At 38.6% G+C, this 18,651-nt stretch overlaps 1 protein-coding gene across 6 annotated transcripts in view; it reads left to right on the top strand.

Moving 5' to 3' along the window:
- The window catches only part of Clybl (citramalyl-CoA lyase), a 240,261-nt gene that overhangs the window by 200,792 nt on the left and 20,818 nt on the right, over window positions 1-18,651 (top strand). For 4 of the 6 annotated variants that reach the window (XM_026400264.2, XM_026400260.2, XM_026400254.2 and 1 more), the window contains exons 4-7: window positions 2,054-2,155; window positions 3,978-4,071; window positions 5,412-5,579; window positions 10,429-10,553. In XM_026400264.2, coding sequence (XP_026256049.1) covers window positions 2,054-2,155; window positions 3,978-4,071; window positions 5,412-5,579; window positions 10,429-10,553 — 489 coding nt within the window. The remainder of the gene's footprint in view (window positions 1-2,053; window positions 2,156-3,977; window positions 4,072-5,411; window positions 5,580-10,428; window positions 10,554-18,651) is intronic. The other 2 variants (XM_026400271.2, XM_026400267.2) reach the window with 1 other exon arrangement.

Here is an 18,651-nt window from a genome sequence, read left to right as displayed (position 1 = left end):
GACAATTCTCCCACAAATCCCGAACAGTGTGCATTCTTCCAACACACTATTGGGTGTGCACTGGAATTGAAAGAATTGCTGAGCCCTGCTACTTCATCTCCTCCCCAATCTCTTTGTAATTTTTCCCCCTTCTTTTCCTACCCCCCTCCCCGGTCCCCTCCACCTCACTGAAATGAACACTTTACCAGGCCGGAAACATTTAATCGTCTCCTTTTGAAAAAATTAATTGAAACTTCTCCACTAGTTACCTTTTGTGTTAGTACTTAATGCAATTTTTTAAGAAGGAGAGGGAGGGGGAGGGGGAGGCGGGGCTAGCATATTTAATTTTTAAATGCCCCTATTGGCTTAAAAACAAAAAAGCACCGCAGATTTTGCTCACTAAGAACAGGGACTCTCTTGTAAAGGGTTTACCTAGTTGTAAACATTAAGGTTTTTGTAGTTCTAACGGTTATCACAAAGCACTGGGCAAATAGGAGTTCAAGTTTTCTTTTTGGAAGGAGAAAAGAAAATCTCCGGCTACCTACTGAACGTCCAAACCACTAACATTTCACTACCCATTTTCTAGCTTAATTGTGACATAAATCACGTTGTATTTTCCTTTGCACCGAGTGCCATGCATTTTGTCCCCTTGCAGAGCGTACTGCCTCTGGTCCCGGTCGATTCGGTCATTCCTTCCCTGCAAAGTTCCAAGGAGGTGATGCTGATGCTGTCTGAGGAAGGGAGGGCAGGGAGCGACGGGAATCATTCTTCATTACTGAAAGCTGTGATTTATTTTAGCCTAATTGTAAAGTTACTGCAAATTGCTCAAAAGCTTTTTAAAGATCCCAGTGATTAGATTTTTTTAGGGGGGGGGTGTGCACAGGCGAGGAGGGGGCAGCTAAAAGGGGAAATAACACCTCTAATCCCGCTTCTGGTAAATAGGCTGCCAGCTTTTAAAATGAGTTTCCTTTCTATTAGTCAGAATATTATGCTAAGCCTTAAGCATTAGTTTTTTTATGTTGCCATAGCAGCCTTATTCCTGCAGGGTGGTGACCTGTGATGATTACAGTACAAAGCTTATAGGGTCTTGAAACCCCCTTTGAAGATGAAAAGTCTTTGATGGTTTATATTTATGCAAATCTCTTAGATATGATTTACCCAACTGAGACTGAATGGAGAGATGATTAAAATTCCCTTTTCCTTTGATATCCATTAATGGCTGAATATTCCTTAAATTTAAAATGGATATATATGTTTTCATCTTTATTTACAAAAATATCTTTATCATACCTGGGTTTCTTTTTTTTTTTATCTCCTCACATCTTATTAGATCTAGATAGACATAATAGATTTACAATTTAGATTGTGGGGTTTTTTTTCCCCCTTTTGAAAGGGGGGTGGGGGATCTGTGCGAGAGCTTTGTATGTTTCCAGATGATAGATTTTGGAATTTGGGCTACCCCACTGGCAGCGCAGAGCTGGCTGTGAACTGGTCTCATGGAAAAAATTGGCGAGCTTTGGTCTTCAAAGAATTAAACTTCCTTTTTAAGGTCTTCCTAGGTAAGCTAAAAAATTATGAAGAAACCCCTTCGGAACAAAGGGTAATGGTGCTGTAATGGACGGTGTGGACTCGGCATAGAAGGCCGGGGAGCACTTACACTGATGTCAGTGCCCGGCAGAAACAAAACAGGTAGAGCAGGGCCATTGTTTTAAGGGCCTACTATTTGCATTTAACGCAGAGGGCGAGAGGTCTCCAGTAAATATGTTTTCAAGGGAAGCATTTAAACTGGGGATCTCCAACTCCTAGGCCTCAAGTTGCTCCTGGTGGGGGTGGGGTGGGGGGGCGGCGACGCTCGGGGACTTTGCTATTTAGTTTGGTGGGAACTTTGTTACCTTTTTTCTTTGGTCTTTCCTTTTTTAAAAAAATTCTTTTATGTGGGTGAGGAGGCTGGGATATTACTCCCTCAGGTCAAAGATTTCAGTACTATTTCTATGTCTACATTGCAGTGATTGTTACTTCTGTTTTTATTTTATTTTATTTTTTACCACTAATCACCTGACACTTTTGATTTTAGTTTTCAGACAAATTTTCATTCCACTTAAAAGGCCGAAAACTTGAACAACCAATGAATTTAATCCCCTTTGTGGAAACTGCAATGGGTTTGCTCAATTTTAAGGTAAGAAAACCATAACGTGGTTTCATAAGTTAGTGTTTATTTGTCACCTAAAGAGAACTTTCGTTTTCAATTTCAACATCTACTAACATTTTTTTAGAAAGATTTATAAGCAAGGTAAACCTTGAGCACCATTTATTTTCTTTATAGTTTAAAAGCCAGGTTTTCAGCATCTTAGAAAACAAAGAAATTGGTTAAGTAGAAAGGAAAAGCTTCCCACTCCTAAATATTTCAATGAAATATGCACATGTTCCCTAGTAATAATTTTAATTTTTAAAAAATCACTGTATACTATACCTTGAATTGTTAACATTTATAGATTAAATATAAAATAAATGGGAATTTTACAATAAATGTATAAAATAAATGGAAAATCTATTTTGTCACCTTAATGAGTTAACTTTGAATTGTTCTTTTTCTATCAATAGCTTTCCGTCGAAAAATTTTCTGGCCTCTTTGTAGCAGCATTATCCATAATATCTAGCAGATCAGACAACTATTGTTTTTAAGTTCATGTACACAAATAATTTGTAGTCCGTTATTTCAATTTGTCACATTGAACATAAAATATTTTCTAAAAACCACTTGGAGAGATTAGATGAGCCCGGGGTTTTCAGCCATCGAGTGACTGCTTTAAACTACCTGCCTGACCACATTCAGAGCCAGCTTGTGTTTTCCTTCTGTATCAGTGGGCATATATATTGTTTTCCAAAATATGCTTCCCATTCCACCTGACCTGTGAGCAGCAATCTAGCACCCCCTGCACCCCCTGCTCAGAGTTCCTAGCCCACCATTTTTTTTCCTCCCCCCTCAGAGAGCAGGAGAAAGAAATCACCAAAAACAAAAGAAAAAGGTAGTTGACCTGAACTGGAGAGAGAATGTGTGAGCAAATGCTCACTTTGAGACCTGTGGGATTATGCAGGAGGGGCCCAGTGCAAAAGTTTGGGGGCTGTTTCAAGCCTTGTCTCCTGAGCAGCTCTTTTACACAAATAACCACAAATTCTCCCAGCTGCCCCAGAAGCCTCGGAATATAATCAAAAGCACATCCCTCAGATGCAACCAGATTCATACAGTGATTTAATTTTAAGCACTGTTTTGCCATTTTATTTCATAATGTACTTAGGAGCCCTTGCAACACCTGAAATTAATCAACAGTGTCCCTACTGGTTCCTCATTTCTTTCCCACCCCCATATATATATATATATATATATATATATATATTGGCAGGTTACATCTGCACCTTTCGGGATTCACAGTTATGTCTGCAACAAATGTTATTAATCTTGACTTTCATTTAGAAATGTCAGGGCTGCTTTATTAACGCGTTGTGGCTGACTTGTTGCACTTTTATTTTCCCCTCTGAAGTTGTAGGTTTTGTATTGTTTGTCTTTAATCCTGAGACCATTTACTGGATTCTAATGCAAATAATCCAATTAGTTTGATTTTAAAATTCCTTCCTTCTTTCCTGTGGCTTTATGTTTATTATTTAAGAGTCTCTTCAAGCAAAAACAAATTGGGGGAAAATATAAATAACTTAGCAGTAAAATCAAAAGTAGTTAACTCAAAGTTTCTCTAGAAAGTAGACAACTTAAAATTTGAACTATATTACCAGATTAATATATAACAATAGTATTTAATATCATCCACTAAGCAAAGTAACGATAAGCAGGATACTTATCTTGGGCAACATTAAATGACTTTTGGCTGCAGGGTCAGCCTGCCTTCAGGCAGACTGGGCTGGGAGCTGGGTCTTCCTGAGGTGCTCAGGCTCCTGTCTTATGCCTGCGTGTCTGTGAGAACTGGTTCTGTTCTGCTCTTTTCCAGGCAGTGTGTGAAGAAACACTCAGGATCGGACCTCAAGTGGGTCTTTTTCTAGATGCAGTTGTTTTTGGAGGAGAAGATTTTCGAGCCAGCATAGGTGGCAAAACCCTTTCTCTCTTCCTCTGTGTGGTGTGTGTGTAAGGGAGAGTGTGTGTGTATATGGAATTTTTTCTTTGCCTTTCAAGAATGAGCATTTACATAACAATGTATATTTACCAACCATGACAATGGCTTTTCATGACAATAGATAGACACCACTTCCTGATAATTTAGGGTTCCCCATAGCAGTCCTGCTTCAGAACAATACTTTACTACTCCTGCTCATTTATTAAAATAACTAATAAGAAGCCTGTTGCAGCCCCAGGCTCATTCAAGAATGGGGGCATCTACTTTTCTCCTAATAAATATGCTTTCAACCTCACGATTGCTTAAATATTTGGTCTTCACATGAGTCTGAGGGCTGCCGAAGTTTCCAAAACAAATTTAAGGCACTTTCATGTTGGTCGTAGTGAGCTGTTTTCTACATGAAATGTGGTAAATAAATTTAACATAGTGCCTTAGTTTATCTTACATGTATTTCAGAACCCTTTTCATTCGATGTCTACTGAGATGCTACTGGTTTCCTCTGGTTTCCCCGCTCCCTGGAGCACTCTGTTCTGGCCTGGGTGTGTGTGTAGCTCACTGGAGCCTGGGAGGGACAAGGCCGCAGAAAGTGCTTTTGGAACCACATCCCAGTGGCCTGGAGACACTTTGCCTGAGCAGTGAGTGTTGTGGTCCAAGTATAAACAGTGACACTCCCATCACCCTTCTAGGTGAAAACAGGAATTTATTTTAATACCAGTCTTTCCAGGAGACTCCTGTGTGGCCCACAGGTCAGTGGACTACAGAAGGCTAAGTGACACTTTCTGCCTGCCCCCAGGTACATGCCCTTGCCTTTCCCCAGTGCTCCATCCAGACCCTGCAGCTAAGGTACTTGGCTCAGTCTCTCGGCTGGGCCTGGGCATCGAAGTCCCTGCACGGTTAGGCCAACCCCAGCACAGGCCATCCTGTGCCCAATGTGAGAAGTAAGTGTCCATGCCCAGCCTCCTGGCCACTTTTTGTGGCCTTATCTTTGGACTGACACTTTCGGAGCCATGACCAGAAGGAGAAAATCTATCAGGAGCCACTGTGGCCCCGATTCCACCTCCTGGCAGGGAGTGGCTCGTCTTGGTGCTTGGCAGAGTGATTGTGTTGAAGGAAGCTTGCTAGTGAACAGACACATGGAGGCTTGGTGCTGCCTCCCTGTAGCTCTCTCTTGGTTCATATTGGAATAATCATTTTGCTGGGAACATTCCCAGGGAGACATAGATGTCTTTACAAACTGAGATTTTATAATAGAGGTCTGAGTTTGATTTCCAAAGTTATGACCTCCCTTTTCTGTCCTCTTCCGGTTTTCAGGTGCAACAAGTAGTAAAGAAACCCAGGACATTCTCTACGCCCGACAAAAGATTGTCGTCGTAGCCAAGGCCTTTGGCCTACAAGCCATAGACTTGGTGTACATTGATTTTCGGGATGCAGACGGGCTTCTCAGACAGTCGAGAGAAGCAGCGGCCATGGGCTTCACTGGTATGATCCCTGATGGTACCTTAGAAAGCAGTGTCTAGACCAGCAAGCCTTCCAGAAAAACAGGAACGTAACCAGGAATCACGTTTCTCGTGTCATCATGCGTCTCACATACGCATTCCACTGTTGGGGCATGGAAAAGCCGAGCAGAGTGCCAACCCCCTGAGAAATTGTCATGCTTTTCTTTGGCTCTGCAAACCAAAAATCAAACCATTCATTCTTCTTTCCTCTTATATTTGTTACCATTTTTTTCCTGACCTCTATAAATATTTTATATAGTTTTCTCTGACGGAAGGGCAGAGTGACAGAGTGTTTTTGAGTAAACTGCTGTAAGAATTTGAGTTGACGAAGAAATTTTTTCTAAAATGGTCACAATATTGAATTAATTCTGAAAAAATTGGTGATATTTGCTGTGGGTTGTTTGTTTGTTTGTTGTTTTAATTAGTTATACATGACAGGTCAATGTTCTTGACATATCATACATCCATGGAGTTTTTTATTGTTTTGTTTTTGGTACCAGGGATTGAACCCAGGGATGCGTAACCACTGAGCTACATTCCTGGCCCTTTTTATTTTTTATTTTGAGACAAAGTCTTGCTAAGTTGCTTAGGGCCTCACTAAGTTGCTGAGGCTAGCCTTGAACTTGCAATCCTCCTGTCTCAGCCTCCCAAGTTGTAGGGCTTACAGGCATGTGCCACCATGTCTGCATTTTCTGTGATTTAATTTTTAATTATAACTTGTTTTTTGCTCTTCTGCCACTTCAAGCCCCTCCATCCCCTTCTACATCCCAATAAGTGTCTGTGTACTTGGTGACACCTGTGGGTGTCAGCTGGCACTAAGATCAGTGAGTTCCTTAAGGCTACCTTGGTGTATAGGTGGACATTGACAATTGGTGTATCAAATCACTAAAATACCCATGAACTTGGGGATCAGCCCAAAATTATGTTTTTGCAACAGAAATGTATTTTTTGAAAAATCACAATAGAATCCTATGCATAAACACATGTGTGCAGTGGACACATGCACATGCAAACACACACACACACACACACACACACACACAGGCAACCAAGGGGAAAACATGATACATTCTTTTATTCTTATTTGTTCTCATACTGCAAGTTCTACGAATGTTAATACTAGAAACGTACCTGAATAATAAGGAAAAGAGACAAGCGTTTTGGAATTATATGTATTATGTTAGGGGTTACTGAAACACCTCTGAAAGTGCCCTTAAATATAAAAGATGTCTTAATAGATGATGATTTAACCTGAAGTAAAATTGAAAGACTTACAAAGCAATAGTATAGTTACGTTAGAATTAAATAAGCTCTGACGTTTTGTGTTTTTACCATAAAGAACTAAAATAAACATGAGCCCCCAGTTTTTTTAATTAAAAAATATGATCCCTTATAGAGAAACGTTTCTCAATTACGTGAGCTATTATTCATGAATCTTCCCTACATTTCCTAGTGATTGAGAAAGAGGGGCGTCCCTGTGCCATGTCCACGGGGCTGTGCTCGTTCCTGCCTCCTTTCAATGACTGGTTAGGATGTAGCCCAAATGCAGAAGTTGGAGAAAAGCTCCATGCAATCTATCTAATAGACCCAATGTTGTTGGCCGTGGATGTGTGGCATCGGCTGCCAGGCAGCCAGATGTGGCTCTGAAATGGGAACTAATTCATTGAAAAGAGAGCGAGCCCTGGTCTCTGTCAGCAGCCCTCCTTGCATCCTGGGTTTCCTTAGCTTCCTCTGGGGTCATGTTTGCCCCAGAGCTCCTAAGGGAGCTCCAGAGGTCCTCCAGGATGCAGGGCTAAATTAAATTGGTTCCCAATTCAGTCGCAGAAGACAGACCACTTCAAATCAGGCTTAAATTTCTAGACGGTGCCCAACTCAGCACGAGGAACTTATGAACCTGGCACTGTTGTTTCTCCACGACGGGGAGTAGTAAATCACAGCGAGATGGAGAAACGGAGGCGGGAGAACAGGGAGGAACCAAGGGCACAGTGCCCACCGCTATTCCAGTGACCGAGGCAGCAGACTGGGGGGGGGGGGCACACCCCATGGCCATTTTGCAATTTTCAGAGAGAGAAGGTCTTTGTTGCCCGATTATATTTCTACATACTAATAAATGGTAATTAAAAGCATGAGATGATTTGAAGTAATTTTAAAAAAAAGAAGAAAAAGCTTCTACGAAGTACTTTAGACTTCTTATGATCCCATGATCTGTTAGCACGAATTATTTGGCTTTTAATTGCCACACCTTGGGCCTTGCCCAAGAAGGGAGGAGAGGCAGGGAGGGAGAAAGAGGAAGTGTTGTGCCCACCTTCTGAAATACCCATCTGAAGCAGGTGGATGAAAGGCTTAAAGTCATATGGAAACACTGTTATCCATAGCACTGAGAAGGAAGACTGAGTCTGGGCTATAAGAATTATGTCCGTGAATATGTGCAACACGGACACAGGTACCTGCACACAGACATATGTTAATGAAGTCATTTTTTAAAGTTAGTCATATACTAAATAGTGGGCTATAGTTTGTTTTCTGTGGTGTTGTTTCATGGGGTCACAATCTATGTGGATAGATTTTAAATTAATACATTGGCTGTATAAATAGCTGTTAACATTAGGGTTTTTTAAATAAAAAGACACCCAAATAAAAATATTAGAATAAAGCTTTACTAACTGACTTGGTCACTGCAGTTACTCCAGTACTACATGCTGAGAAGAAAGATTATAAATATGAAGCACTATAGGTTTTCCTCTTTTTTGCAGTCTTTTGTAGAAGACAAAAATGACACCATCATACAGTTACCTAAAAGACTTGACAGGTATTGATTTAAAGCAAGATATATCAAGTGGTACTGTAAAAAGGATTTCATGGTCATAAATTTTAATGTCGTCCAATTTTGTACCCTCTCAGTAACTTGCCAATAACAACTCTTCTGGATAAAATATTTGCCTTGTTCTCACATTAAAGCCTGTTAGACAGTTGTTGGAATATGTACCATGCAACAGAGAACTTCACAAGTGAATGTACATGGATTTCTAAAATCTCACATGCATCTTAAAATTATCCTCATTATCAAAATACAGGTACTTGAGTGCCATCAGTAATTTCACAATATTTTAAGTAGTTTATGCTTGCTTCTCAAATCATAGTGCCTGACTCAGAAGTTCTCATGAAATCTAGCTTTTTACACATCAATGTAAATTATGTCTATAAATTATGAAATTCAGGGCTAACAATTAGTAGGAAATAACCACAGAACTGACATCTTTTATTAATAATATTGCAACAGCGATTAGATTACTTAAATATAATTTCAACACCTACTATTGAAAAGATGTTTCGTTTATCATTCATGTTATATTTCTAGAAATTATTGTTCAAATAATTTAAAGCATCTTTATTTACATGTGTTTATTGTTTATAGTATTTTATATATATTTTTTATTATTTTTTATACTATTTATTTTATAGTATAAAACAGATAAGAATGAAATAGCAAGGTGAGGCTATTTTAATTATGCTGTGATAAAGAAAACTATTGTTTTATCTGTCCACTTAAACCTCTTTTCATGAAACACTAAAAATATATATTTTTTACATTGTTCCTTTTTCTGTTCAACAAATGACAACACTAACAGAAATTTGGCATTTTATAAAACATCCAGGATATAATCTGTACTGGCAAAACATTAATAAAACAACTATTTCAAAAGCAAAGCAAATTACTATGCCAACAAATAGATTGAGCAGAGTAAGCAGAGTAAATGACCATTAAATGTACATTCACTTTTAAGGAGGCATATTGTGTCTATAACTTTATCATGTAATATAATATAATCTCATCATTATATAACATTAAATTGCATTTTATTAATGATCTGATTAGACTCCACACTTCCTGATTTTTAATTTATTTTTTAATGACAACACTATTTCATAGAATCCTTTGACTCATATTATATTTGTATTTATGTTTTTATTAAAATCCTTAAATTTCAAAAAGAGTTCTAAGTACCTTTGAAGACATTTCTACAGAGGTAGGGTTTCTTTTGGGGGTATGAAAGGTGCTTTAAGGGGAAAGTAGCCAATCTCCATTCCATAAGCAAAAAGGGGAAAATATGGATTTTTTTTTTTGGATAGAGAAGTTTTCTGAAATTTTTCTTTTCTAAAAGATTTAAATAGAATAGTCTAGAGTCTACAGTACTCAAAGCTGCCTTCTATTTTGCTGTACTGAATATACTATTTTCATTGAAATCCAATTTTCTACTAGGGGTTAGAAATGACACATGTTCATCCTAGAGAAAGAAAATTAAACATGTCAATGTAAGACAGTATTAGATAGTAATATAGTTGTAATCTCTGCTCTGTAAGCTTTATGAAAACCCACATACCACTTCTACAAGAAATCATGGAAGTGGCATAATCCTACAAAATAAGTAAAAGATAATTTCTAAAATTCGAGGGAATTTCTATGTAATTTCATTCTACTTTAATTCAAAATTAGGACTCTAATTTGGAGACATTATCTTTTAAAGTGCCAGGCAAAGCAGTTATTCACGAGCTTCCTCAGTCCACCTGTAAGTAAAAATGAGAGATTATCTGCACCGAGGTGGCATTTCTATAGGACCCGAAGCACAATTACTTCCATTGTTGTGTTTGTTCTTATGTGGGATTCTGGAAAAGCCTGCCTGATTGCAGGGGTTTTTTTTTTTCCTTCAGTAAAAGTTCTAAATTAGTTATTTAGCATCCAGTCTATGAAGCATTCAGGAACCTCTTATAGTGGAAACATTTTGTTGGAACATTTCTCTGTTGAGCTTCCGATGTTATTCATCTCCTCGTAGGTAAGCAGGTGATCCACCCTAACCAAATTGCCGTGGTCCAGGAGCAGTTTACCCCTTCCCCAGGAAAAATCCAGTGGGCTGAAGAACTGATCGCTGCCTTTAAAGCACATCAGCAGTTAGGAAAGGTAAATGTTTTTCTAATGCCTTGGGTGAAATTGGTGTTGAAAATACTATGGGGAAGAATGAGAAAAAAAGAAAGAAAGAAGTATTGTTTGAATGGTTTTAAGGAAACACATTGTACTGGGGATGGTGGTGAAGGCTGGAACAGAAACAGGATTCAGCAATGAGAGGGTTGCTAAAGGTAGATTTGCCCTTCCTCGTCCCTAAATATCTTACCAACTGGCTCTCAGGTCTCTCCTTTTATTCTTTTCATAAAATATATTGGCAGCCCTAGAGAAAATAGAAGTCTGTTTAGTTTTTCCTCTGTTGATTTCAATGCAGCATTCATATGAAAATAATTTTAGATCAAAGTGAGAGCAAGTTGTAATGAAATAAACACAGTTTGACCAAATGGTTCTTGTGGAGAAAAGAAATAAATTTCAAGTTATTTTAATTTGGGGGGGGAGTACAAAAATCTCCCCCGGTTTAGTCATTTAAGAGTGGGAGGTTGTATATGTGTTTGTACCAATTTCTGGACCTGAGATTTGGATAGAATAGAAAGCAAATTAACACTGGAGTACGGTTGTTCCTAATTTAGTGCATCATTGAGTCTCGCGTTTCCTGCTCTGTGGGTTTCTGCTATGTAAATATTGCAATGGTGATGCACAATCTGTCTCCACTTTGTGCCAGTAACACTTAAATTAGGTGTCGCCTGAAGGAAGATTTTATGCTAGTTGCAGCATTGTCAGTTAATTATCTTAAAGGTTATTTGCAATAATACCGTTTGCCTCTTTTTAAGAGGCTAGGAAGGAAAGTTGCATTTATAAATCTATCCTAGAGGTAATCTCTAAAACTCAGCCTTCTGACTTCCATAAGGAATTAAGTTTTAGTGTCTTTTATGAAAAATTACTTAGGAGAGAAAGAATATTAAAAAATTATTAAAGTTCGAAATGTTAAACATTTGCTCTTGCAAAATAAATAAAGAAGAAAAAACTGGCTTTCGGTGTTGAACCTGTGACATTCACGTGAGAAGTCTCTCTTGCACTTTCACTGGTAAAAGGAACACCTGAAAATCCCAGGACTTGCAAAAGTGGGTAACAATATTAAATAGGTCATTCCCTGTGGATGTCTGACTTCACCCTTGACCATGCATGCGTGCTCACACTTATACACACACACACACACACACATACACACACATACCCCACAGGTTCATCTTTGCACAAACTCACACTTAATATCCAAAGGCAGGGCTGAGGATGTACCTTAGTGATAGAGTGCTTGCCTACCTAGTATGTGCAAGGCTCTGGGTTCAAGCCTCAGCACCACAAAAAAATAAAATTAAATTAAAATTTTTTAAAAAATCCAAAGCCAGAAGTCAGAATATGTCACATTGAATACAGTCAATTTGGACATACATCAATTTCATGATAAATAGTATCCTTTCATTTCACATTGACAATAACCAGCAAAAAGACAATGCATTTCAGAGAAAAATATTTTAAAATTGACATTGTATTTTATGTCCATTTCTATATCTTAGCCCAAAGCAAGATCCTTCACAAATAAACATAGATATTTACCTAGAGAGAAGAGCCATGGACTCTTTCATTCGTATATGCAAACAACTCCATCCATTTCCTCTCTCACATACCTGCCTACACACACACACACACACACACACACAAACACACACACACACACCTCTCCCTCTGCTCTGGACCTTATGCCAGCTACAGTGTGCAGGGATAAACACTTCCTAGTGAAGTAGTAAACTGAGGCAGCACCGCGTGTGCTGCTTGGAGGCAGGCAGCAGACTAGCAGTGTGGGCTGACACTGCCTCAGTGAACCATCCCAACTAGGTTTCATGTTGGAGTCCACTTGGCCTTGTGAGCAACTGGGCTGTGGAAGGGGCCACCCTAAATTTCACCAGCCAGCAAACAAAGGTCAAATCAGAACCATTCTTTTCTTGGCATTTAAGTTCTTCAGTGAAGAAAATCACCCTTTCCCATTGTACATTGAAAATGCTGCCAGGGGAAATTGTCCCCCAGTTGTCATGCCTTTTGATGATGGCAACTTAAATATAAATTCTGAGCTGTTTTGTTTTTTAAATAAGAGATGTCTCTGTTAGGGCATGGGCTTTCACAACAGTTCGGCAGGACGGCTTTTCTTAACACAGTACTGCAGAAATTGGAGAGGACAGACCAACCATTAGGTCATTTCTTCCCTGCCCCATTCGCTGAGGCTTGTTTCTTACAGCAAATTCTCCTGGTGCTTTGTCCAGCAAGGTTTCAATGACTGGTGTAATGGGGCTTCCAGTAGGGACACATGGCTATTTTATCCAGTTAGCATGTTTCTTTCATTTTGCCTGTAAACTTGCTGGTCAAAAAAATTGGGACTGCAGGTAGGTGACTCTGGGTCTTGAGAGGTTCTTGGGGTTTAAATAGTGTGGGTTCTGTTTGCAAAGATTTCACATAAATAGGTCGCTCAGTTGTGGAGATATCGCCTCCAACAAATATCTAATCTGTTCTATTTGAAATGTGAGTCGCTGATGGCAACGTGAACCCTTGGATACTTTGTCCAAAGCACAGATGACTCTCAAAGATGGGAAACTGATGGCCCTTGTCCCAGTGAGACACTCAAACTCCTAAGAGACCTTTTCCTCTCTAGTGAAAATCTCATTCGAGTAGTGTTTTTAGGTAGAAAGGACCCAAGAAGGCAAGAGTGTAATTTTCACTGTAGCCCACTTCTTCCTGCTCCCATCTTAAATTATATTTCTAAATACCCAAGGCATAGCTGGAGCTCACAGCTAATGCTGGGTCACTTGTGTTTTCTGCAGTAAAAATAATAATCATTATCATTATTATTTGTCAAAAATAAAAGTCCTGCTTTTTCTTACTAACCTTTCGAAATTTCACAGGAATACTTAGGGGGCAAGCAGATAAATCTTTGATATCATAGAATTTTATTTTAATTAGAAGTTCAGTGTAATGTCATTTGACAAACATTTTATGTTCAAAAAGTAATGATAATCAGATCATTTAATCTAGTACTGTCTGTCAGATACTGAAACTTGGAACTGTGTTGTTTAAAAACTCAAAAATATTTTTTGGGCTAAAGAGTTTTGCTTGGCACAAGGCTCCCTGTGAGTAAGAATGGGGGTAACAGATTGATACTGGGGACTCCAGGCTATCTTCTCTTACTAAAATGGTTCAGAAAAAGTTTGAACATTCTACATAGTCTAGCTCCCATCTTAATTTCCAGAAATTAAGATTTTTAATTTAACTGACATCAGTTGTAAGATATTCCTCTACAATATTAGTCAAACTATGGGGCTCAGTGGCAAAGTTCGATCCTCAGCACCACATAAAAATAAATAAGATAAAAGTATGAGTTCGCCTACAACTAAAAAAAATTTTTTAAATATATTAATCAAACTAATTCTTTTTCCATAAAAAAATGCAAAAAAGATTTTATCTTTTTATCATATAGATTTTATCTTTTTATCAAAAGATAAAATCTATATGTCATAATTATTTTAGCTTCAAACTATTTGGTAAAATAATTTAGCCACAATAAACATCTATGTGATTTGCTTTAAGTTTATAAAGGATTTTCTTAAAAAATTGATTCCATTTCTTATGTTATTTTTCCATAATAATGGTAATTTCAACAATATTTGAAAATTCTCCCTTCAGAACTGAATCTAGTATTCACTTACTAAAGAAATAGGATTATTGCAGTTCTTTTTTATCAACTAGGAATTTTATATAATATGAAAATTGGACAATGAAAATGAAAACTTCTCAAGGAAATCATTAGTTAATATTGATAAATAAAAAGTAGAATTTATATAGAAAAATACAAATATTAATACAGTATCTATATATTCAAGTATGTTTGATACTATGTTTTTTATTTCTATATTAAGATATTAAGATTTATTCTTTCCTTATTCCTAATTTGTTAGGCAAAAATGACAGTTAATGAAAACTGTCAGTTACTTTTGAAAAATGATCTCCTGTTACAGGAAATCTTAATATAAGAATTCACATTTCTTTTTTTTTTTTTTTTTTTTTAATATTTATTTTTTAGTTCTTGGCGGACACAACATCTTTGTTGGTATGTGGTGCTGAGGATCGAACCCGGGCCGCACGCATGCCAGGCAAGCGCGCTACCGCTTGAGCCACATCCCCAGCCCATCACATTTCTTTTTAAAATGGAGATTCTAAGAGAAAAGTGTGAATGAATAGCAAAAAAAAAAAAAAGTATATATGGACATAGATATACACATACACAGATAGATTTTTTTTTTTTTTTTTTTTTTTTTTTTTTTTTTTTTTTTTTTGGTGCTAGAGATTGAACCCAGGGCCCTGTGCTTGCGAGACAAGTACTCTACCAACTGAGCTATATCCTCAGCCCCGATAGATTTTTAAAGGTTACTTTGCTAGACTATTCATACTTGTGCTGTATCTGGCTACAAATGTGGCTTTGCTTTATTTTCAGTTTTTCAAGGAGTGTTTTATTCATGTCGTTGCTGAAAGTGCTTTATTTGGGTTTGGCAGGATTTTGCTTAACTCTTCAACATCTTTCATTCATTATAGCTTCATAAACATGCTAAAGACCAGAAAAGGGGAAGTGTTCATCTTTAAAAATCTACGTTCAATTAACAATTACAAAGGTCAAAAACAAGGTCACTACCTGATGTAACAACTGTAAATGTCACATAATGGAAGCCTTCTAACTTCGATCATGAGAGAACAATAGTGCAGATTAATGACTTAACATTAATAAGCACATCCTATACTGGAGTATAAATTAGGAACTCATCTCTTAATAAAGAAAGAAAACAGAAAGTAAAAGTCTTTTTCTCATGTAAGTCTCTTCATCTAGAAAATCATAAACAGTAATAAATCCCCCCTCCTAATATCATAAACCAATTCTTTTCATGGGCATTCGATTACGGCTCGCACACCTTTCGCCTATGTTTCCAAATTCGAGGCTTTACAAAAGAAATACTGCTTGGTCCAGATGGCCTTCTCGAAGGCTCCCTGAGAGAACTCAGGAGAAGTCTCTCTAGCCAAAAATATTGTTTCCGCTGATTCGAGTGCCAGAAGTCCCACTGCCACCCTTTCACGCAGATCAAATAAACCATCTAAAGATTTGGTTGTTGTCTTTGTCAACTGAAAGGGTTGATTCCACTAATAGACGGCAGCATGCCCTCCCGTGCCCACCGCCCCCACCACCCACAGCCTTTCCCCCTTTATTTGTGAGCAGGGACACTCAAATCAGAACCGAGTGATTTCTGGTGAAAATGAAAGATGAAGGGACAGAAATCGACTTTTGTGATTCTTAGTAATTGCTTGTTTCCTTTTATGTCCATGTTCATTTAATGTTTTCAGAACTATGTGCCATAATTTTGACTTTCAAAAGTCCAGATCTTAGAAAGGCTGAGTCTGCCAGTGACGACTTTGTGACTGGTTCCATTCACACAAATCGGAACTTTTTCAACATTTAACGCGAGGCCATGAAGTTCTGGCACTCAGCATAGCCTCCTTCTCACATAGCCTTCTATTTTTAGTGGCAAATGGCTCAATGTTAGAGGATAAGAGATTTTTTTTTTTATTTATACAGGTGAAATGCGATGACTTTTTAAACTGTTTGTTTCAACCTAAATTTATAACACATTCTTTAGTATATGTTTTCTGTTTATCTTTTCCAGGAATTTTACTCCTCAATTTTGGATTTTTTTTTTTTAAATGTCATTCTGGTTGGGCACAGCAGCTCATGCCTATAGTAACCACAGCAGTTTGGGGAGGCTGAAGCAGGAAGATCGCAGGTTCAAAGCCAGCCTCCACAAGTTAGTGAGGCCCTAAGCAACTCAGTGAGACCCTGTCTCAACAACAAAAAGGGCTAGGGATGTGACTCTGGGCTCAAGCACCGCTGGGTACCATCCTGGTACCAAAACAAATAAACAAACAAACAAAACAAAGTCATTCTTTTAGCTGTATAAAGTCTCAGAAATCTTCTAGTCAGGTCCTCTCAACTTACGACTGGAACACAAGAAGGGTTCAGAAGTTGCCCGGCATCACTCAGGACTAGGCGATAGGGCCATGACAAGAATTCAGGGTGATAATTCAATTATTCAATTTGTAAATAAGGATATGAACATAATTAGCATCATGTGGCTTCAGTTGGGTTACAGTGAATACCTGTGCTAATGACTCAGATAGGTGGAGGCTTAGAAGTTTTCTGCCACAGTCAAGCTGTGAATCTGGGTGGTTCAGGGGTGTGTGTGTGTGTGTGTGTGTGTGTGTGTGTGTGTGTGTGGTGAGGGAAGGAGCCGAGTGCCTGTGTGCCCGCCCCTGGGCTCCCTCGCTGCTGCTCCTTCTCAGCCTGCCCCCCTCTGTCCACCCAGCCAGCCCAGGCCCTGGTCCCATTCACCCTGTTCCCTGCTATCCGTTGTCACTGGTTCTACCTCCCAAGGTAGAGCCAGAGCGAGGCTGGAGAACCTTGGGCAGATGAGGCCACAGAGCTCAGTTCCATCTCACTTGGGGACACACACCCAGAGTCCCGCCCTCAGCTCTGCTGCGCTGCACAGGTGCCCTGGCTTTCGGTGTCTGTAGGTCACATGCACTTAAGGGCAGAGGGCGTCCTCCCCCTCCTCCACCACCTTGCTCTGTTTCCCTCCTCACTGTGCTCCTGCCTTTTAGGCTGTCCGTGTAGATTTGGTTTTCTGTTTGGTTGGCTGGTTGGTTTTGGGGTTTTGGTTTTTTCCCTGGTACTGAGAATTGAACAGGAGTGCTCTACCACTGAGCCACATCCCAGCCCTTTTATTTTTTATTTTGAGACAGTTGCTTAGGGCCTCACTAAGTTGCTGAGGCTGTTGGCCTTCTGCCTCAGCCTCCCAGGTCACTAGGATTACAGCCGGGCACCACCTTGCCCAGCTTGGAGCCCCGTTTCGAGTATGTCTTCCTTGTTCCTCCCTCTTCTCTTTCCCTGAACTCTGTGTTTCTTATTTTTCTTTAGACCTCTTCTTTCCCACCCACCACACCATCTCCACACCCACCATCATCTCTTGCCTTCTCTTCTTTAACTGATTATAATAGAAGTTTAGAGCATCCTTTTAACTTTTTGTTATATTTATTAAAGAATTGTGTCCTTATTTCTATATTAAAAACAAGTAAATGGAATTTTATTTTATTAAAAATGTAAATTAAGCATTTCTAGAATTTTCTATCTTCTTCCCCTTGAAGGTAGTGGCCCTCAATGGGAAAAAAAGTGGGGCAATTTCCCACACTACCCAAGAAAATACATTTCTGTTGTATCACCTACCTTCCTGCAGCGTCTAGGACAGAAGTAGGGGCACAAACACATTTAGTAAATACTAGTGAGCTAAATGCTTCTCAAATTTCTGACAGTGATAAAAAGTGATTGCATGCATTTTAAACAGTATATATGATGCTGTCCTTTTGCTGCCTTCTAGAGAAATGGAAGAATATTTTTCATCAATTAGTTCGTCAGTTATTGTTCATCTGTTGTGTTGTACTTATAAAAATGCCTCAGTATTTGGGACTGGGGTTGTGGCTCAGTGGTAGAGGGCTTGCCTAGCATGTGTGAGGCACTGGGTTTGATTCTCAGCACCACATATAAATAAATAAAATAAAGGTCCGTCAACAACTAATAAAAAAAATTTTTTTAAATGCATCAGTATTTTAGTAAATCTAGTGAAGTATCTTCTAGCTCATGTCCACTTATTTATAGCAACTTTCCAAAGAAAAGCTTAGAAGTTCAGCATTATTGGTTTGTGCTGCACACTGCTGTAGAATGGTGCTCATTATCTTTCTCATAGGAAACAGCAGCTTAAATTTGACATAAAATATTTTTAATCAAATAAAAAATATTTGAATATTTGGACTACTGCACATTTATCTTACTATTTAAAAATAGGAAAAATTAAACAATTTTTAAATTCTTAGTTTCAAAAAGAAATCTGAAAGAAAAAAAAATAAAAGATTAGAAAAAGAAGTCTGAGGGCTGGGGATGTAATTCAGTGGCAGAGAGCTTGCCTGGCATGCATGAGACCCTGGGTCTAGTCTCCAGCATCGCATATACGCGCGTGCG

This window comes from Urocitellus parryii, chromosome 2 (genome assembly GCF_045843805.1).
Source record: "Urocitellus parryii isolate mUroPar1 chromosome 2, mUroPar1.hap1, whole genome shotgun sequence".
Lineage (NCBI taxonomy): Eukaryota > Metazoa > Chordata > Mammalia > Rodentia > Sciuridae > Urocitellus > Urocitellus parryii.
Note: the sequence above shows the minus strand (reverse complement) of the source record. Positions and strands in the feature narration are given on the sequence as shown.